The sequence below is a fragment of the Oncorhynchus kisutch genome, linkage group LG16, assembly GCF_002021735.2.
Source record: "Oncorhynchus kisutch isolate 150728-3 linkage group LG16, Okis_V2, whole genome shotgun sequence".
In the NCBI taxonomy this organism is placed as follows: domain Eukaryota; kingdom Metazoa; phylum Chordata; class Actinopteri; order Salmoniformes; family Salmonidae; genus Oncorhynchus; species Oncorhynchus kisutch.
The window spans coordinates 50703006-50726108 of NC_034189.2; the positions used below are offsets into that span (position 1 = coordinate 50703006).

Consider the following 23103-nt stretch of genomic DNA (forward strand, 5'->3'; position numbering starts at 1 on the left):
TGTTGTGACGGCCGGGAGGGAGGGAGACCTTTTGAAGTGGGCTGCTTGTCACACAGAGGACTTTAACAGTGTCGCAATTAGGACAAAATAAGTGGAGTGGGGATGACAACCTGATGGAAGAGAGAGGATGAAATGGTTGAGGAGAGGAAGGAGATAGGGATTTAGAGAGAGAGATAGAGAGAGAGGGAGAGAGACTGACAGAGAATGAGAGAGAGATTTGGAGAGTGGAAGGGAGAGGAAGGAGGAGAGAAAGTGAGAGAGGTAAAAGAGGAAGATGGACAGATAAACTCTCCATTCTTTCTTTGTAGCGTCTATGATCAGGCCAGAGATAGAGTCAACAGCTAATGTAGAACCTTGCCAGTGGGAACAACAACCAAATCCCATCAAATGAGACTAACACACACTTCAGAAGGAGACCCACAGAAGACCTTCAGAAGATCCACAGAAGACCCACAGAAGACCTTCAGAAGACCCACAGAAGACCCTCAGAAGACCTTCAGAAGACCCACAGAAGACCTTCAGAAGACCCACAGAAGACCTTCAGAAGACCTCAGAAGACCCACAGAAGACCTTCAGAAGACCTTCAGAAGACCCTCAGAAGACCCTTAGAAGACCCTCAGAAGACCTTCAGAAGACCCTTAGAAGACCCTCAGAAGACCTTCAGAAGACCCTTAGAAGACCCTTAGAAGACCCTTAGAAGACCTTCAGAAGACCCTTAGAAGACCCTCAGAAGACCTTCAGAAGACCCTTAGAAGACCCTTAGAAGACCCTCAGAAGAGCCTCGGCTGAAGCCTAAATGCAGTTTAGACATGAGCACTTAATACAGCTCCACAGACAGAAAAATGTCAGTTGAGCGAGAGATAGGATCATTTTGTTTACCTTTGAAGCAGTCGAATTGATGAAAAACTGGACTGGAAACGTATTACCTTTCTGTTTGGTCGAGAGAACTACCGTGTTTTTCCTGCACTAACCCGCACTGTGAAACGTACACTACATGGGTGTAAACCAAATAAGCAATTGATTTACTTCCCCTTAGTAAATCCCATTCCCGCAGGGTTGGATAAAAGCTGATCAGTTTGCGATGGGGGAAATGTGTTTTGCTTGTTCTCTTTATTGGGGGCTATAGTGCTGTCATGGTACAACTGGCTGGAACGATGACCCTGGAAGACTACAAATCAAGCCGGCAATTATAACTTCAAATAGCCTGGAGAGCCATTCACCTACAGCGCCATTTGACGGGCGACGGGCAGCGCCTGTGTAAAACTAGAAAGCAATTACTCAACACTGTAAAGGCCTAGCTTTAGTGAAAGGGGATGGGAAGAAAAAAACGACAGGATTTCTCTCTACTGGCCCATGCTACAGTTATTCTTTCTCTGGCTGTAGCATTGGCATTTCATAAATAAACCAGAGCTTTGCTATGTTGAAAATATGCCCCAAGTCACTGTTTTGTTCTCCCGTTAAACTTGCGCATAAGCCTCCTTTAGTGCCGCTAAAATAACTTGTCATGACAGAGAAGGTTGGAAGCAGCACAATCAATTTCCATTAACACACCAAAATGAGCTCAGAAATGGTAAGCTATCCCTCTGACCGAGGGTAGACCGGTGTGTGTGTGTGTGTGTTTGTGTGTGAGAGACGGAGAGTTAGAGAGAGAGTGGGAGAGTTGGGGAGAGATACAGAAAGAGAGAGGGGGAGAGATATGGGAGAGAGACAGGAAGAGAGAGTGGGAGAGTTGGGGAGAGAAACAGAGAGAGAGAGAGTGGGAGAGTTGGGGAGAGAGACAGAGAGAGGGAGTGGGAGAGTTGGGGAGAGAGACAGGGAGAGAGAGTGGGAGAGTTGGGGGAGGAGAGAAAGTGGGAGAGTTGGAGACAGAGAGAGGAGGGAGTGTTTGGGAGAGAGAACAGAGAAGAGAGAGAGAGAGAGAGAGGAGAGAGAGAGAAGAGAGAGAGAGAGAGAGAGAGAGAGAGAGAGAGGTGGAGAGTGGTGGGGAGAGAAGAACAGATAGAGGGAGGGAAGAGAGAGTGGGTGAATGAGACAGAGAGAGAGAGAGAGAGATGAGAGCGAGAGAGAGAGAGGGAGAGAGAGAGAGAGGATGAGACGCGAGAGAGAGAGAGAGAGAGAGAGAGAAGAGGGAGGGAGAGGGAGGAGTTGGGGAGAAAAACAAGAGGGAGAGAGAGTGAGGGAGAGTGGGGAGAAGGGAACAAAGAGAGAAAACAGAGAGGAGAGAGTGGGTGAGTAAGAGAGAGAGGCGTAGGGTCGAAGAGTTGGGGAGAGAGAGAGACGAGAGAGAGAGAGAGAGAGAGAGGGAAGGGAGGGAGGGAGGGAGGGAGGCGAGGGAGGGAGGGAGGGAGGGAGGAAGGGAGGGAGGGAGGGAGGGAGGAGAGGGGAGGGAGGTGAGGGAGGGAGGGAAGAGTTGGGGAGAAAAACCGAGAGTGGGAGAGTTGAGGGGAGAGAGACACAAGATGGAACGAGGGGGAGGGAGAGGTGGGTGAGAGAGACAAGAGAGAGGAGAGAGAGAGAGAGAGAGAGAGAGAGAGAGGAAGAGGGAGAGGCTGGGGAGAGAGAACAGAGAGAGGGAGGGGAAGTCGGGTGAGAGAGAGAGAGAGAGGTAGGGAGAGTTGGGGAGAGACAGAGAGAGAAAGAGATAGAGATAGAGAGAGGAAGGGAGGAGAGAGTTGGGGAGAAAAACAGAGAGAGAGTGAGGGAGAGTTGGGGAGAGAGAGAGAGAGACAGAGAGAGAGAGAGAGCGGTAGGGAGAGTTGGGGAGAGAGGGAGGGAGAGAGAGAGAGTGGGTGAGTGAGACAGAGACAGAGAGAGAGAGAGAGAGAGGGAGGGAGGGAGGGAGGGAGAGTTGGGAGAAAAACAGAGAGAGAGTGAGGGAGAGTTGGGGAGAGGGACAAAGAGAGAAACAGAGAGAGAGAGAGTGGGAGAGTTGGGGAGAGATACAGAGAGAGGGAGTGGGAGAGTTGGGGAGAGAGACAGGGAGAGAGAGTGGCAGAGTTGGGAAGAGAGACAGGGAGAGAGAGTGGGAGAGTTGGGGAGAGAGACAGAGAGAGAGAGAGAGAGAGGGAGGGAGGGAGTGTTTGGGTGAGAGACAGAGAGAGAGAGAGAGAGGGAGAGTGGGTGAGAGACAGAGAGAGAGAGAGGAGAGAGAGAGAGAGAGAGAGAGAGTAGGTGAGAGAGACAGAGAGAGAGAGAGAGAGAGAGAGAGAGAGAGAGCTGGGGAGAGAGACAGAGAGAGGGAGGGAGAGTGGGTGAGAGAGAGAGAGAGGTAGGGAGAGTTGGGGAGAAACAGAGAGAGAAAGAGATAGAGATAGAGAGAGAGAGGGAGGGAGGGAGGGAGAGAGTTGGGGAGAAAAACAGAGAGAGAGTGAGGGAGAGTTGGGGAGAGGGACAGAGAGAGAGAGAGAGAGAGAGAGAGAGAGAGAGAGAGAGATGCAGCATCACATTAATCGCCTGGAAACATGTTATTTTCCCTATCAACGTCCACACTTCCCAAGTTCACCAGTAGAGGGAACAACGGCACAGCCAGATACAAACCCCTTGAGTTTATGACATTGTCTTTTGCTGGTCCCCTTCCAAATCTCGATATACAGTGCATTCAGAAAGTATTCAGACCCATTCCCTTTTTCCACATTGTTACGTTACAGACTAAAATTTATTAAATTATATTTTTTCCTCATCAATCTACACACAACACCTCATAACGACAAGGTGAAAATACATTTCTGCTAATTTATTACAAATAAAAAACAGGAATACCTTATTTACGTAAGTATTCAGACCATTTGCTATGAGATTCGAAATTGAGCTCAGGAGCATCCTGTTTCCATTGATCATCCTTAAGATGTTTCTACAACTTGGAGTCCACCTGTAGTAAATTAAATTGATTGGACATGATCTGGACAGGCACACACCTGTCTATATAAGGTGCTACAAGCCATGAGGTCAAAGGAATTGTCCGTAGAGCTCCGAGGCAGGATTGTGTTGAGGCACAGATCTGGGGAAGGGTACCAAAACATTTCTGCAGCACTGAAGGTCCCCAAGAACACAGTGGCCTCCATCATTCCTAAACGGAAGAAGTTTGGAACCACCAAGACTCTTTCTAGAGCTGGCCACCCAGCCAATCTGAGCAATCGTGAAAGAAGGGCCCGATTGTCACTGTGATAGAGCTCCAGAGCGCTCAGGACCTCAGACTGGGTGAATATTAACCATCCAACAGGACAACGAACCTAAGCACACAGCCAAGACAACACAGGAGTGGCTTCAGGACAAGTCTCTGAATGTCCTTGAGTAGCCCAGCCAGAGCCCATACTTGAACCTGATTGAACATCTCTGGAGAAACCTGAAAATAGCTGTGCAGAACGCTCCCCATCCAACCTGACAGAGCTTGAGAGGATCTGCAGAGAAGAATGGGAGAATCTCCTCAAATACAGGTGTACCAAGCTTGAAGCGTCATACCCAAGAAGAATCGAGGCTGTAATCGCTGGTAAAGGTGCTTCAACAAAGTACTTAAAGGGTCTGAATGTTTATGTAAATGTGATATTTCATTATTTAAAAAATAATAATTTTGGAAACATTTCTAAAAACCTGTTTTTGTCATTACGGGGTATTGTGTGTAGATTGATGAGGGGAAAAAACGATTGAATCCATTTTAGAATAAGGCTGTAATGTAACAAAATGTGGAAAAAGTCAAGGGTTCTGAATACTTTCTGAATGCTCTGTATAGGGATGTGTTCTTTCTGTGAAATGTCATTTATAACATCACTGCTTGAGCTATTTATGTCTGAGTTACAGCCAGCTTCTCTCCTCAGAACAGATTGTGCTTACTGACTGCACCTTTTGTTGGATGCCCAATCTACAACTAATTAACATCAAAGTCATTTATACCACAAATGGATTTCTACAAGCTATAAATGATGCAGTAGCCCCATCCACCGTCGTCGCCAGCTTCTTATCGCTTTAGGACAACCTGGGGAAGGTTTGACATCTCCTTGAAGTGTCCTCGTCCTTGTCAAGACAGTCACTCTCATACTGTCAAACATAATATCAGGCGAGAAAAAATACAGGAATCTTCTCCAGGAAAGAAAAATGTTTCTACTTGAGGATAACCATAGAAACACAGGCCTAGTTAATATGTTTACCATAACACTCAGTCAAATGATAGACAGCAGTGGTTCCCAACCCTGTTTCTCCAGTACCCACAACATTACACAGTTTAGTTGCAGCCCTGGACAAACACACCTCATTCAGTTCATAGGGGGCTTGATGATTAGTTGACACGTTGATTTAAATAGAACACAGAGAGTATGTCACACTGTGTAAGTTGCCTGCATGAAACTGTCCTTAGATGAGGCAAAACACCGGAATCCAAGAAGATACCAGATAGCCTCACTTTCTTTCCTCACTCCTACCAAAGTGTTTGTGATTCCCATCCATCCCATTAACACCACTTCTCACATTTCGTCTGCGATGTCACTAATTGAGTGTTAACTTGGCAAGCAGAGGCATTAATTATGTGACACGTCATCTTAATGAGAGATCCCAGATGTACACCGCGGAGTCAGGAGAACATTTGTAAGTAACACTTTACTAATTGACAAATATCTCATAGGAGATATGAAGGCCTAACACAGAAATGAGAATGTGGCTAACCTATGATTCTGTGTTTTGATTGGTTGGCAGTGTCCTAGCATGTATTGCATTGGCTCATTGTTACTGTAGCAACATTTCCTAACCTAGAAGAAGTTGTTAAGGTTAGGATATGATAGGCTGAGGGTTAGAGTGTATGGTTAATGTTAGGGGTAAGGTTATTGCTCCTTGAATTTAGCTACAGGGGAATATCCCTGTATGAAACTAGAAGTCAGTATAATGGAAAACTGCTCCCACTGCTCTTACAGACCATTATGTAACTAACACCAATGACAATATTACAGACAGACCACCGAGTCATGTTCCCATTATGTAACTAACACCAATGACAATATTACAGACAGACCACAGAGTCATGTTCCCGTTATGTGACTAACACCAATGACAATATTCATTACAAAAGCCTCAAAAGCTGCCAAATGAGGAGCAACATATGTATCAAATAGCTTCCTGTTTTCTTTGTAATTAAGGTTCTTCCCTCAATTGAAGCGCTACAGTGTCTGGGCTGCCAGTCTTAAGGCCCAGGGAGTACCACTAAAGGAAATGATTACTGCTGCTGCTGCTGTCTTCATCCTCTAAGGAAGCAGACCGACATTCAGAAAACCCACTGGTTTCATTCGCTCACTGAGGATAACGTTGCATGTACATACAGGCACATGCACACGCACACGCACACGCACACACACACACACACACACACACACACACACACACACACACACACACACACACACACACACACACACACACACACACACACACACACACACACACACACACACACACACACACACACACAGTTGCTAGGCTTTCTCTCCCCAACATGGCAACAACATATGGACTTTGAGGTGAGTATAGTGGAATAGCTCAGTGCTGTCCCCCGACAACAGTTTCCATAGGCATGACACTTGAGAGCATCATTACGTGCGCGTATGAGCGCTCCACTCCTACAGTCAGGATCAACACTGGTCCTTCCTGCAGTAACACCATTCTATTCTGTTCCATTCCACACAGTGTTCAGAGAAAACAGCTCATCTCAGCAGAAAGACGATAGGACTGACAGCTGTTGGGAGTTTTAGTATGTCATGCCGAATTCACTCACTACTGCTACACTTCAATCACTACCGCACAATAACGGCAAGGATTGCTAGAAGAACATGTAGTATATGTGTGTGTGTGAGGGTGTGTGTGAGGGTGGACATGTTTAACTATACTTGTGGGGAACAGGTTAGGGTAAGGTTAGGGTAAGGGTAAGGGGTTAGAGGTTAGGGGTTAGGGAAAATAGGATTTTGAATGGGACTGTGTCCTCACAAGTTGTACATGACTGTGTGTTTGTGTGTGTGTGTGTGTGTGTGTGTGTGTGTGTGTGTGTGTGTGTGTGTGTGTGTGTGTGTGTGTGTGTACGTGTGACTGTGTGAGAGAGTCTTTCTGAGCCATTTGACATGTATGTTAGGATTTTAGACAATACGGAGGCAAAATACTATTATCTTTTGCCGTTGTTTGCTTTCCCAACTCGTTAATATGAATAAATAAATACCCTAAAATACATCACGGATTACTGCTTGAGCCTCTTATTTCTAAATTAGTGTTTTAGCAACTTAAGATACTTTTAGTTTTTCTGTAAATCCCCTTTCTTGCTAAACAAGCATCTTTACTTTCATATTTGATGTTGGAAACTATAATTTCTAGGTTTTTTGAAAACCACTGGGTAAGACCCAAGGGAAAAGGAGCTGACATTTTACCACAGAGAGAAAAACGGTCCATAAAACATAACATTCTAGAGAAGCCTCTTGAGTCAACCACAGTACAGGCTTGTTACCTGGGAAACTGAGGACACCTGGAAAATCATAGAAACGAGTACGAGAGAGTATGATAAACCGCTCTACATTGATGGCTTGGCTGTCTAGTCTACGTGCACCTGCAGGTATTTGAATCACACCTGTCTGAACGAGTGGCCAGTAGGGAAGATGAGGGCCAGGTGTCTCCATGACAACTCAGTACCACCATCAGCCCCATCATCAGGTTATTGACTCAGTCATAAAGAATGTGTGTGTGTGTGTGTATGTGTGTATGTGTGTGTGTTTGTATGATATGGGATTTATAATCCAGTAGTTATAGCGCTAGTTTTGTTATTGTGCTGTATAAAAGTAAGGACCAATTATGTAGGGTCAAATTAGAAGAGGGATTGAAGCTGACTGGCCTATAAATGTGAACATTGATGCCATTAAAAGTCTGTAATAAGACACAACTGGGTTATTAGTTCAGTTCTGTATGGTGTCACTGCCACACACAACACATATCCATCTGACCTTGTAATTGTCAACATCATTTTAGATAAATATATGTAATTTACACTCGAGTGGGATTGAACAACTTCTTTTCTCAGTTTCCTTTCACATCGACACTGTATAAACACTTCATCCAGCTACTGTACCAAGTCATTCTCAACACAATGTATAAACACTTCATCCAGCTACCGTACCAAGTCATTCTCAACACAATGTATAAACACTTCATCCAGCTACTATACCAAGTCATTCTCAACACAATGTATAAACACTTCATCCAGCTACTGTACCAAGTCATTCTCAACACAATGTATAAACACTTCATCCAGCTACTGTACCAAGTCATTCTCAACACAATGTATAAACACTTCATCCAGCTACTATACCAAGTCATTCTCAACACAATGCATAAACACTTCATCCAGCTACCGTACCAAGTCATTCTCAACACAATGTATAAACACTTCATCCAGCTACCGTACCAAGTCATTCTCAACACAATATATAAACACTTCATCCAGCTACTATACCAAGTCATTCTCAACACAATGTATAAACACTTCATCCAGCTACCGTACCAAGTCATTCTCAACACAATGTATAAACACTTCATCCAGCTACTGTACCAAGTCATTCTCAACACAATATATAAACACTTCATCCAGCTACTATACCAAGTCATTCTCAACACAATGCATAAACACTTCATCCAGCTACCGTACCAAGTCATTCTCAACACAATGTATTAACACTTCATCCAGCTACTATACCAAGTCATTCTCAACACAATGTATAAACACTTCATCCAGCTACTGTACCAAGTCATTCTCAACACAATGCATAAAAAGCAACGGCCTTGTAATTGAAACATACTGTTAAATATAGAGCATATTCAGAAAGAACCAGAAAAGCATCAACATTTTCACAAGACAGCACATCAATAGAGTCCCTTTCAGATCTGCAGTAGAACAGGATGGGACATAATAACACTCATGTGTCCTCAAATATCAGAGAAACAGAGCAAACCAGGTCGGCGCAAATCAAAACTACTTCAAGAGTATCACTATGTGGCCCCCACTCTTATGAAGCCTGGCCTAGATCCAAAATGGCACCCTATTTCCTACAAAATGGCACCCTATTTCCTACAAAATGGCACCTTATTTCCTACATAGTGCCAGTGTTTGGAGGATATATTGACACGGGGTTGTTAGGCCCAAGACCAAGTCAAGGGCTGGCAAAGCGTGCCAATACTGTATATTCTCCAAACACCGGCTTTGAGGGCATTATCACTTTTATACAACAGGTTACCAACATATTCCAATAATGATTGACATATTTTCAAAACATTTATTTTGATGAATTTATTCATCCCTCCACGAGATATAGACCTGACACAAATCAAAGGTTGCTACCCTAGCCGTTTGGTCGTTTGTTCTATCGGTCCGGTTGCTAGAGACGTGACCCAGTCGTTCAGTCTTTTTGTTCTGCCTCTACGGATGTGACCCAGTCAAAGGGCTGGGCGATATGGCAAATAAATTAGCACGATATCTATATATTTTTTCATTCGATAATGATAATTATCAGGATATTAATCAAATAATGTTTAAAAGGTGCATATCTGCTTCAAACTCAAGAATGCCTGAACACACCGTGGTTAGACTGTTGGGTCAGTAATCGAAAGGTTGCTAGTTCGAATCCCCGAGCTGAAAAGGTCCAATTCTGTTGTTCTACCCCTGAACAAGGCAGTTTTTTATTTTTATTTTTATTTCACCTTTATTTAACCAGGTAGGCTAGTTGAGAACAAGTTCTCATTTGCAACTGCGACCTGGCCAAGATAAAGCTGTTAACCAACTGTTCCCCGTTCCTGCTGCGTCAGAGGTGAAATGGACTGCTGGACCTAATTATTCTATATCGACATTATTAAAAATGAATCTAAATGTTTTTATATCGTTATTGAGCGAAGTAATTACCTCAATAATTATTGATATTGATGTATCGCCCAGCCCTACCCAGTCATTCATTCCAAATGTTCCATTGCCATACATGCTGGCAACATTCTTATCACTTGCTTGCTAGCTAGCCAACTACGGCTAACTTAAAGTCACGTCAAATAGTGAAGCCAGAATAACAGCAAAGTAGCTGCATTTGCATTTGTTTAAGCTATTTTCTGGTGACATTTATTTGGATACATTCATAAAAATGAGCTAATGATGCGCGATTTCGCCTGGCATAGAAGATGTGCTCTCATCAGGACACTTTTGTTCAGAGGAGCTAGCCAACAACACAGCTAACACAATCACTTCAAACTGAAGCTGGAAAGACTGCAAATTAGCTGCATTTCATTTAGTTTTCCCTTTTTTCCATTGACATTTCATAGTATATATTCATAAAAATGATGGCAGCTGATTCATGATTTCTGGCTGAGAAAGTCTGTCTGTTTCGTCCTAACTCCCGACACGTTCATTACAATAGGACAGCTGGAGATCGAGATTTAGCAAACGTCTTTGAGACAGACAGCAAGGTTCATACAAATCTTCGCTGTTGAAAACCAAATGTTAGTCTAAAAGAAATGGGGGATAATGTCTAGATGCTTTTTATAGTGGAGATCATGTTATAAATTGACTGGCTGGGCTGATGAGATAGTGGATTGCGCAGTGATATGGAACAGAGTAAATAGGAATTTCAACGTCATAGCTTTAGCCGGTGGTAGCTTGTGGAATAGACACCGGCTGGAATGCAGTTTTAAACAATCAGCATCCAGGATTAGGCCCACCCGTTGTATAGAAAAGGGCACCATTTCAGATGCGACCCAGATTCTCTACATCCAGACTGATTGGCTATGTGACTATATGTCATTAAGGAGTGAGACATTTAAAACCAAATAATTTTGCCATGCTTGGCTAATGATATCTATATATAACTCTATACTGTACATTAGAGTCCAGATACTTAGCAGTGAGATAGAGGGCTGGTGTATTAGACATCTCTCCCAGTGACGACCATGTCCCTTACATCTAGATGCAGCGTGGTCCCCCATGGAGATAGAGGCTCATTTATTTAAAACAGTGTTCCACCTCATCACCATATAGGAACAGCTAATAGTACATATATATATAAGGTATAAGGAAATCAGCTTTAGAAGCTAGCTTGAAGACATTCTCTAGTACAAACATGTCTCATTAAAATATGTAAAAAAATAGTGCCATTTAACCATTGCAGTTATACGTCACCTGATCTGACATATTAGTCAGACCATTAAAATATGTAAAAGAAATAGTGCCATTTAACCATTGCAGTTATACGTCACCTGATCTGACATATTAGTCAGACCATTAAAATATGTAAAAGAAAATAGTGACATTTAACCATTGCAGTTATACGTCACCTGATCTGACATATTAGTCATATATGTCATGTGAAATGGTTACATATTACTGAGATAAGACATAGGCCTCTCCTGGGTTTTTACACAGCGCTCCAAACTGACAAGATTTCCATTGAACAGAAGAGGTGCATGTTATTGAAGCATCACCTGTCCGCCACATAGCTAATGTATGTGTTAGTTTGATCAAAGTGGGGCTGTGGACTTGCTGTGCTACTGATGATAGGTGGGGTACAGTTACACTAGCAGACTGGTAAAACACCATCAGGACTGTGTGTGTGTGTGTGTGTGTGTGTGTGTGTGTGTGTGTGTGTGTGTGTGTGTGTGTGTGTGTGTGTGTGTGTGTGTGTGTGTGTGTGTGTGTGTGTGTGTGTGTGTGTGTGTGTGTGTGTGTGTGTGTGTGTGTGTGTGTGTGTGTGTGTGTGTGTGCTTGGGGGAAGGATAACTATCCTCCTCATAGCCCCGGGGATGAGGAAACTCTTTTTTAATAATTGAATGTTAAATCTGAGCTGATATAGTGAGTTATTCTGTCTGTAGTCCAGTCTGTCTGTAGTGAATGGTAAATCTGAACTGATATAGTGAGTTATTCTGTCTGTAGTGAATGTTAAATCTGAACTGACATAGTGAGTTATTCTGTCTGGAGTAAATGGTAAATCTGAGCTGATATAGTGAGTTATTCTGTCTGTAGTCCAGTCTGTCTGTAGTGAATGGTAAATCTGAACTGATATAGTGAGTTATTCTGTCTGTAGTGAATGTTAAATCTGAACTGACATAGTGAGTTATTCTGTCTGGAGTAAATGGTAAATCTGAGCTGATATAGTGAGTTATTCTGTCTGTAGTCCAGTCTGTCTGTAGTGAATGGTAAATCTGAACTGACATAGTGAGTTATTCTGTCTGTAGTCCAGTCTGTCTGTAGTGAATGTTAAATCTGAACTGACATAGTGAGTTATTCTGTCTGTTGTCCAGTCTGTCTGTAGTGAATGTTAAATCTGAACTGATATAGTGAGTTATTCTGTCTGTAGTCCATTCTGTCTGTAGTGAATGGTAAATCTGAACTGATATAGCGAGTTATTCTGTCTGTAGTCCAGTCTGTCTGTAGTGAATGGTAAATCTGAACTGATATATTGAGCCATTCTGTCTGTAGTCCATTCTGTCTGTAGTGAATGGTAAATCTGAACTGATATATTGAGCCATTCTGTCTGTAGTGAATGGTAAATCTGAACTGATATATTGAGCCATTCTGTCTGTAGTCCATTCTGTCTGTAGTGAATGGTAAATATGAACTGATATATTGAACCATTCTGTCTGTAGTGAATGGTAAATCTGAACTGATATATTGAACCATTCTTTCTGTCTGTAGTGAAAGGTAAATCTGAACTGATATATTGAGCCATTCTGTCTGTAGTCCATTCTGTCTGTAGTCCATTCTGTCTGTAGTGAAAGGTAAATCTGAACTGATATATTGAACCATTCTGTCTGTAGTGAATGGTAAATCTGAACTGATATATTGAGCCATTCTGTCTGTAGTGAATGGTAAATCTGAACTGATATATTGAACCATTCTGTCTGTAGTGAATGGTAAATCTGAACTGATATATTGAACCATTCTGTCTGTAGTGAATGGTAAATCTGAACTGATATATTGAGCCATTCTGTCTGTAGTGAATGGTAAATATGAACTGATATATTGAGCCATTCTGTCTGTAGTGAATGGTAAATCTGAACTGATATATTGAACCATTCTGTCTGTAGTGAATGGTAAATCTGAACTGATATATTGAGCCATTCTGTCTGTAGTGAATGGTAAATCTGAACTGATATATTGAGCCATTCTGTCTGTAGTGAATGGTAAATCTGAACTGATATATTGAGTCATTCTGTCTGTAGTGAATGGTAAATCTGAACTGATATATTGAGCCATTCTGTCTGTAGTGAATGGTAAATCTGAACTGATATATTGAGCCATTCTGTCTGTAGTGAATGGTAAATCTGAACTGATATATTGAGCCATTCTGTCTGTAGTGAATGGTAAATCTGAACTGATATATTGAACCATTCTGTCTGTAGTGAATGGTAAATCTGAACTGATATATTGAGCCATTCTGTCTGTAGTGAAAGGTAAATCTGAACTGATATATTGAGCCATTCTGTCTGTAGTGAATGGTAAATCTGAACTGATATATTGAGCCATTCTGTCTGTAGTGAATGGTAAATCTGAACTGATATTTTGAGCCATTCTGTCTGTAGTGAATGGTAAATATGAACTGATATATTGAGCCATTCTGTCTGTAGTGAATGGTAAATCTGAACTGATATATTGAGCCATTCTGTCTGTAGTGAAAGCAGTAGCGAGTGATGAATGGACAGGTCTAACCGTGTCAACTGAAAAGAAGTGCATGCTTGAAAACATGGAGTGAGGTTACATAAAGTACGGCAATTTGTTATAAAATATGATGAAAATAAATCCACAGGTGAAGAGAAGAGAGATCTTCTAGAGGAAAAAGTAGGGGTCTACAATATATAGAGTGATTGAAGGGGTCCTCTCAGGGCAAGGTTCCTTTCGCAGCACGTCAGCGTAAACCAATCAAGGAGAAGTTTGAGGCAGCGAGCCACGGGTCCATTTCCCCTCTGTCACATACAGTCCAGTAGTGCCTTTATGAAAATGAGTGCTGGCTGCACATGACAAATCACTGTAATTGATCACATGGCCATCCATCACAGGTAAGAACCCTCTCTTCCTCTGAGAAGCAGTGCACTTGAAGCTGAGTGAGTAAGACAAGTATACTCCTGTCCTCCCCTCTATCTCACCATAATTCCATTCCCTCCCCTTACTTCACCCACCTCCCCTTATCCTTCTCCCTCCACCTCATTACATGGAATATCACAGAAAAAAAGCATACTAATTCAGCCCAATGGCAGATTCGGTTACTCTGTTGCCAGGACAACGGGATGATAAGTGACATGTGATGAAAGTTCCTCTGAGCTGTGTGCTGTCCTGTGCTATTCTGTTCTGATCCGATCTGTTCTGTGAGGAGGAACAGTTTAGGGCCTGTCATGCCAATAGTCCCCCGGCCAATCAGCCTTGTTTGCAAAGCGATGATAGAAATAACAAAATTTAGGCTGTAATGATCTCCAAAAGTATAATCATTAGGTCATCACACACTTGATATAGCAATGGACGCTAATAGTTTATCAAATCCCATTGGGACGTAGAGGGGGACACTATTTGGCCGGGGGACATTATTTGGCATGACAGGCCCATAGCACTTTTCTTCTGCTTGTTCTGAACATGTGATGTAATGGTATTGCTACATCACATCCATTGTAGCTCTGATGATCCAGTGTCTCTCTGATGGACTGGATTAAAAATGTCAGATAATAAAACAGGATAACTCTGGCTTTAGAGATAATACCAGCCTTGATCTACCCTCTGACTTGCAAAGTGTATACACACATAGAACATTCCATTAGTGCACACACACCTACACACACCTACACCTACACACACACACACACTTTTATTTTGCTTCTCGGGCTAGTGTCAATCCTTAACCTTCCCTTAAAACGTATGGTAGTGTGGGGTACTTCAAAGTCTAATAAGCGGATCATCTCTGCGAATAATCTCCCAAATGAAGAGTTCTAATGGAGAAGTACAGAGAAAAGAGAAAGTCCCAATGAATAGCACTTATCTACCACCTTTAAATAAGGGACAAAAGTACTAACATATCAAACATGTTCTCACAAAGATACATAATTTCTCCTGCAGCCAAATTCTTCAGGTTCCTTTTCCCCGTGCTGCTTTGGACAGTCTAATTATACTCTATCAATTAGAACGGCCCTTATAAATCACCCTCCTTCATATGCTAATGAGTCAACTTCACAGAGCCAAGACAAGAGGAGAGACCTCTGTTCTGTAATGGCTGCCCATTCAGCAGAGCCTAGTCGCTGGACTGCATCCAAAATGTGTGCCCTATGGGCCCTGGTCAAAAGTAGTGCACTACATAGGGAATAGGGTGACATTTGGGATGCATACACTGAGGGAACAACCAGTGGAATGGAACCATACAGCAGAGTTTCAGAGCTATAGATCCACAAATTCCTGTTCTTACTTGCTGTGGTAAATCCTTACGGAGGTATTGTATGTCTAATGAAATGATGCAGGAGTCTGTAGGATAGGATAAGGTTATTTAGATGGTGCTATCTCTGGACCTTAGATGGTGCTATCTCTGGACCTTAGATGGTGCTATCTCTGGACCTTAGATGGTGCTATCTCTGGACCTAGGACTACACGTTTTCTGTTGAAGGAACTGATTGGGCACTCAGCTGTTAAATCAGCTGGAACATCCAAGGGAGGAGATAGGCATTATAAACTCGGTTTTCTACTAGCCTGTTTCTTTGAACCTGGGGGCATTTGGAGTATTGTCATTCTCTACTTAAGCCTTTTCCTTTGTCAACGGTAGGCCTAGTATTAGCATCACTTTATTGTGCTTTATTAGGAAATAAAAAGCAAGATCACCACTGCCATCGGTCTCTAGTCATTAGCTAAACATGCAGACCATTCGTTTCCCTCTGTGCAGCACAAGAAGACACTATAACAGCCAATTGAGTAGGTGGATCATTATCCACCCTTTATTGTGCGGTTTTCAATCCACCAGATCAAACGGCACACCTTGTAAAACAATCATAAAATCCCACATTTCATTTAGGAATAATATCCAGTTTAATAGTTCCACCAACGGCTGAGGACATCACTATGTTTAAAGAGGTCCTCAAGACAGTCCAATGGAGCGTGATCTTTCATACTCTTCTCCTGTTATAACAGGCCAGTTGACCATTGATACAGAGAACAGGGACAAAGGTTGGGGAGGAGAGAAGAGATGGACTGCAGTAGTCTGATCATAATAGACCCAGAGGAACAGCTAGTATTCTACAGAAATGAAAGGAATTACATTTACACTCTTTGTGAGAATGATTGAGATCCTTGTATAAGAAGTACATTATACAAGATATAGGCCTATAAATATCAATACCGTAGATATTAGACTCATCTCAAATCAAGTCACATTTTATTTGTCACATGCGCCGAATACAACCTTACAGTGAAATGCTTACTTACAAGCCCTTAACCAACAATGATTTAATAAGTGTTAAGTAAAAAATAGATCAGTAAATTTTTTTTAATAATTCCAACAGCAGCAACAAAATAACAAGCAAGGCTATATACAGGGGGTACAGGTACTGAGTCAATGTGCAGGGGCACCGGTTAGTCGAGGTGGTCTCTGACCACCTCCCTATAGGCTGTCTCATCATTGTCGGTGATCAGGCCTACCACTGTTGTGTCATCGGCAAACTTGATGATGGTGTTGGAGTCGTGCCTGGCCATGCATGAGCGAACAGCGAGTACAGAAGGGGACTGAGCACGCATCCATGAGGGGCCCCTGTGTTGTGGATTAGAATGGCGGATGTGTCGTTCCCTACCCTTATCAACCGGGGGCGGCCCATCAGGAAGTCCAGGATCCAGTTGCAGAGGGAGGTGTTTAGTCCCAGGGTCCTTAGCTTAGTGATGAGCTTTGAGGGCACTATGGTGTTGAACGCTGAGCTGTCGTCAATGAATAGAATTCTCACATAGGTCCTTTTGTCTAGGTGGCAAAGGGCAGTGTTGAGTTCAATAGAGATCTGTGGATCTGTTGGGGCGTTATGCAAATTGGAGTGGGTCTAGGGTTTCTGGGATAATGGTGTTGATGTGAGTATACAGAGTACACATCCTGTTAATCCATCTGACCCTGTGGCCTTGTGAATGTTGACCTGTTTAAAGGTCTTACTCACATCGGCTAAGAAGAGTGTGATCACACAGTTGTCCGGAACAGCTGGTGCTCTCATGCATGTTTCAGTGTTACTTGCCTTGAAGCGAGCATAGAAGTAATTTAGGTCATCTGGTAGGTTCGTGCCACTGGGCAGCTCACGGCTGGGCTTCCCTTTGTAGTCTGTAATAGTTTGCAAGCCCTGCCACATTGGACGAGCGTCGGAGCCGGTGTAGTACGATTCAAAGTTAGTCCTGTGTTGACGCTTTGCCTGTTTGATGGTTTGTCAGAGGGTATAGCAGGATTTCTTATACGCTTCCGGATTAGAGTCCTGCTCCTTGAAAGCAGCAGCTTTACCCTTTAGCTCAGTGGGGATGTTGCCTGTAATCCATGGTTTTGGGTTGGGGTATGTACGTATGGTCACTGTTTGGATGACGCCATCGATGCACTTATTGATGAAACCAGTGACTGATGTGGTGTACTCCTCAACGGCATCAGAAGAATCCCGGAACATATTCCAGTCTGTGCTAGTAAAACAGTCCTGTAGCTTAGCATCTGCTTCATCTGACCACTTTCTTACTGACAGAGTCACTGGTGCTTCCTGCTTTAGTTTTTGCTTTTAAGCAGGATTCAGGAGGATATTATTATGGTCAGATTTGCCAAATGGAGGGCGAGGGAGAGCCTTGTCTCTGTGTGTAGAGTAAAGGTGGTCTGGAGTTTTTTCCCTCTGGTTGCACATTTAACATGCTGTAGATAAGGTAGAACCGATATGAATATCCCTGCATTAACTTCTTGAGCGTAGGGGGCAGGATTTTTACCCATTTGAAACTGCCTATTTCTCAGGCACAGAAACTAGAATATGCATATAATAGTCAGATTAGGATTGAAAACACTCTAAAGTGTCCAAAACTGTCAAAATATTGTCTGTGAGTATAACAGAACTGATATTGCAGGCGAAAACCTGAATATGTGCTGTTTTTCCTGAAAGCTCTCTGTTCCATTGGATGCCTTGCCTCCATTTAAAGGTATATCAACCAGATTCCTTTTCCTATGGCTTCCTCAAGGTGTCAACAGTCTTTAGACATAGTTTCAGGCTTTTATTTTGAAAAATGAGCGAGAAAGATAATATCGCATCAGTGGATAACTGGGTGTTCGCAGAGTTTTGCTTGCGCAACAGAGTGGGGCAGCCATTGTCTCTCCCTCTCCTATTGAAAAAGCGACAGTCCCGGTTGATATATTATCGATTATATATTTTAAAAACAACCTCAGGATTGTTTATAAAAAACGTTTGACATGTTTCTGTGGACATTACGGACACTATTTGGAATTTTCGCCTGCGATATCGTGACCGCTCGAGCCTGTGGATTTCTGAACATAACGCGCCAAACAAATGGAGGTATTTTGGATATAAAAATAATCTTTATGGAACAAAAGGAACATTTATTGTGTAACTGGGAGTCTCGTGAGTGCAAACATCCAAAGATCATCAAAGGTAAGCGATTTAATCTATTGCTTTTCTGACATTCGTGACCAATCTACTTGGCTGCTAGTGTTTGTAATATTTTGTCTACTGAGAGAGATGTTCTTACATAAACGCTTGTTATGCTTTCGCCGAAAAGCTGTATTGAAATCTGATAAGAAAGGTGGATTAACAACAAGCTAAGCTGTGTTTTTCTATATTGCACTTGTGATTTCATGAAAATGTTATATTTTTAGTAATTTAATTTGAATTGGCCACGCTGCAATTCAGCGGGTGTTGATGAAAATGAATGATCCCGCTAAAGGGATGGGTGCGTCAAGAAGATAAAGTCCCCGGCCACTAGGAGTGCGGCCCCTGGAAGAGCGTTTTCCTGTTTGCTTATGACTGTATACAGCTCATTGAGTGCAGTTTTAGTGCCAGCATCGGTTTGCGGTGGTATATAGACAGCTACGAAAAATATAGATGTAAACTCTCTTGGTAAATAGTGTGGTCTACAGCTTTTCATGAGACACTCTACCTCATGCGAGCAAAACCTTGAGACTTTCTTATATTTTGTGCACCAGCTGTTGTTTACAAATATACATAGACTGCCACCCCTTGTCTTACCAGAGGCCGCTGTTCTATCCTGCCGAAAAAACTTAAAACCCGCCCGCTGAATGTTAATCATGTCGTAGTTCAGCCACGACTCAATGAAACATATGATATTACAGTTTTAATGTCCCGTTGGTAGGATATACGTGCTTGTAGTTTTTCTATTTTGTTATCGATTATCTCTGTCTTTTCCACCTGCAAATGATCGGGATGAGGGCCTTGTCTGGTGTCTGGAGTAAATCCTTCCCATCCGACTCGTTGAAGAAGAAGAATTTCTGCCCATAAGACACGGTGGCAGAAACATTATGTACAAAATAAGTTACAAATAACACGAAAAAACATACATAATAGCACAATTGGTTACGAGATCGTAAAACGGCAGCCGTCTCCTTCGGCGCCATTATGATGGACCAATATGATATCTCACAGTCTGTCTGACACGATCACATGCGGGTGTATCATTAAAAACATGATCATTATGGCTGAAGACAAGTTCAAAAACATTTGATGTGACTGTTTCATGTAATGTATCAATTCATTTCCCTTTCTTTCACCAGGTCCACGAACCACCTGGCCATGCCAGGAAGGAGAAACAGATGCAGCCTTTGAGTCATAATAGTCTTAACAGAAGATACCTCCATTTACACCAGTCACCCAACAACTACATAACATATTGTTCTGTACTGTATTGATACAGAGAGACGTACTGTACAGCATAGTGGAGGAAAGCATTGTTATGATTATGGCTGCATATTAAATCAGGATAATCGGATTGTTTTGCAAACACATGAGCACTAGATGGACGTCACACAATGTACTACTTCCTCCAGATCACACCGGGTCCAACATAACTACAACGACACAACAACATCACGGCAACATAGCCCCCCCCGTTAGAGGAAATAGCCTTGTTTATATGTAGAACTGTTGAGACTGGTCTTTTATGAAATAGCCAATGGGCTTGTTGTCATTCAATGTTCTATTATTGAAATTAAAGTTCTAACGGATGTATGTGTCTAAACTAATGTCCTATGTGTCATTTAAAGGTAATTTTGCTTCAAGGACTGAGTTAACTACAGCACATACACACAGTGGATGAAACATTAGAAACAGCTTCCTAATATTGAGTTGCCTCAACTCATTGGGGCATGGACTCTACAAGGTGTTGAAAGCGCTCCACAGGGGTGCTGGCCCATGTTGACTTCAACGCTTCCCATGATTGTGTCAAGTTGGCTGGATGTCCTTTGGGGGGGGACCATTCTTGATACACACGGGAAACTGTTGAGGCTGAAAAACCCAGCAGCGTTGCAGTTCTTGACACACTCAAACTGGTGCGCCTGGCACCTACTACCCTACTCTGTTCCAAGGCACTTAAATCTTTTGTCTTGCCCATTCACACAGACACAATCCATGTCTCAATTCTCTCAAGGCATAAAAATCCTTGTTTACCCTGTCTCCCCTGCTTCATCTACACTGATTGAAGTGGATATAACAAGTGACATCAATAAGGGATCATAGCATTCACCTGGATTCACCTGTTCAGTCTATGTCATGGAATGTTTTGTACTCTCAGCGTTTGTCTTTATTACATGAAGTAATTTATGTATGCATGTCTATATACATGTACCGTACATGATGTGTGTAGGTGGGCCATGTTCTTTCCTATGCCCTCTATATGTGGGCGGAAGCATGTAATTATTATTCACGAGAGAGAGAGAGAGAGAGAGAGAGAGAGAGAGAGAGAGAGAGAGAAAGAGAGAGGGTCCTCAGATTCCCTCCTGATTTCAGTCAGATAACAAATCTGCAAACACAAAAGCAGGACGTTTTCTCGCTTAAAGAGATAGTTTTACTAAATGACATATTGGTTTCCGTACCCTGTAAGCAGTCTATGGACAAGGTATGACAGCAGTCCATGCTTTGGTTTAGTTTCCCTTTCCACATGCTAATGGTTTAGCATTCGAGGCACAAATCCCATTCAAGTTATGGGAGCGTTAATGTAATTTGTCGCTGCATCATGTTAAAACGGTAGCATGTGGATGTGCCAGAGAAACTCAACCAACGCATGGATTGCTGTCATACCTTGTCCATAGACTGCTTACAGGGAAAGGAAACCAACTATCCCTCATCCAAAAATGCTAAATGCGTCTCTTTGTGAGGGGAAGGGAATCGTCCCAGAGGACGAGGACCATCTGAGGCAGCAGGGAACAAGATTGATGAGTGAAATGGGTCTTCTATGGAGTCTGCCTTTGTCTCTTTAGGGGATAATAAACTGTAATCAGATAGCCGTAAACTGCAAATAGTTTGCTTGACCTCGAGACCACTATGGACGATGGGTGTGATGCATTGACATGTAACAGCTCTTAATATATCTTGCTACAGTGGTTTTCTCTGGTGTTTTCTTTTCAGGGTTCAGCCATGAGGGCAAGACTGAGTAGAGTAGATATTTTTGTAATCATTGTGTCATTGATTAAATGCACCTGTACTATGGGTTTTCCATCAAGACTGTCCAAGTTGTTACTGCACATCAACGTTAGCGGTGGAGGTGGCGGTGGTGAGCGATCTCTATTCTGTCACACCCCTCCCTCTAAAGATAAGGAACGTTAAGTTCAAGCTTTAATATTTGAACAGTCTTAGTTGAGAAAAAGTGATGAAGTGGCTCTGTGCAAATTCTACTACTTAGCAATTAAGCACGACAGCACAGAGGTATTGAAGCCACAACCCTGACAACAAGGTTCACAACTACTGTCTTAGCAGAACAGGTGTGTTTGGTAGTGACAACACAACAACAGGTAGTAAGAGATTTACCATTACCATGTATATATATAACTACTATGGATAAATGTCAGCATTCTGACCTATTTCTAATGAGATGTCTGCTGCAACATAATCCCATCAACATTTTCTCCCTGAATGTACACCTCAGATATCTGTGTAAAAAAAAAATCTAAACGTATTCTTCATTTCAGCCAAGCAGAAGATCTGCTCATATGCAAACAACTATTGTGGCCATCCCCAAAATAGACGACGAACACGACACAGCTGCACAATAGCAATGATTATTAAATCCGCTCTCCCACAAAGAATGAACTCTGCCTCGCTGACAGACAAAACAACATGAACATTCATCAATGCCAATAAAAACACAATGCAAGTTATCCCCAGTGGCCCAGCATGGAGCACATGTGACCCGCAAAGGAGTTTTTCTTACCTGTAACAGATAGTTCTGTAGTTCTTCTCACCACGAAGCTGCCAAACTGTAATTCACACGTGTAATTTCCAATGTCATCTTCACGCACCTCCCGGATAGAGAGAGTATCTCTTCTCCTTACAATGCTTTGTCTCCACTGCTTTGGCTTGCATTCCTTCGATTCAAATAGAGAGAAGGCTTATGAATGTAAAACACCACGAAGAAACAGAAAAGCAGTATACAGTTGGACTTAGATTACACTTTTTACAACATACAATGTAGACGTGGAAAACATGGACGCCTGACGAAATGCATCGAACCATTCCAAACTTCTAACATCTCTTTGATCACAAATGCATTCTCATCTTGTATTTAGTGTTGTTGTATTGAGTTCCTGTTTTTGGCAAGACGAGTGTGATCTATTATACAACATTATATCGCTAAGTTCCCACTAGAAGAACAGCGTTTCGGTTGAAGCAGTTAATTTTGGTGGGAATGAACCCAGAGGAAGAACGAGGCCTTTGGAAAAGGGAACTTGTGCCACATAAACTCATTCATCCACAGCAGGAAAACTGGAATACCGTGGGTTGTTTCCACCTGCGCTCGCGGGTCTCCCAGAATTCAAACAGCTCCACTTCCAGAGACAGAGCAAATAACTATAATATTCTAGGGCCACAGTCATTATCCATGTTTTAATTTGATTCACTGGGAAACTGAAGAAGCAC

General features: G+C 42.5%; 1 protein-coding gene across 2 annotated transcripts in view; it reads right to left on the reverse strand.

The window, feature by feature from the left end:
* LOC109906797 (interleukin-1 receptor accessory protein-like 1-B) overlaps window positions 1-23103 on the reverse strand; it is a 430365-nt gene that overhangs the window by 178912 nt on the left and 228350 nt on the right. For both annotated transcript variants that reach the window (XM_031792874.1, XM_031792873.1), the window contains exon 5: window positions 22400-22553. In XM_031792874.1, the coding sequence (XP_031648734.1) occupies window positions 22400-22553 (154 nt within the window). The remainder of the gene's footprint in view (window positions 1-22399; window positions 22554-23103) is intronic.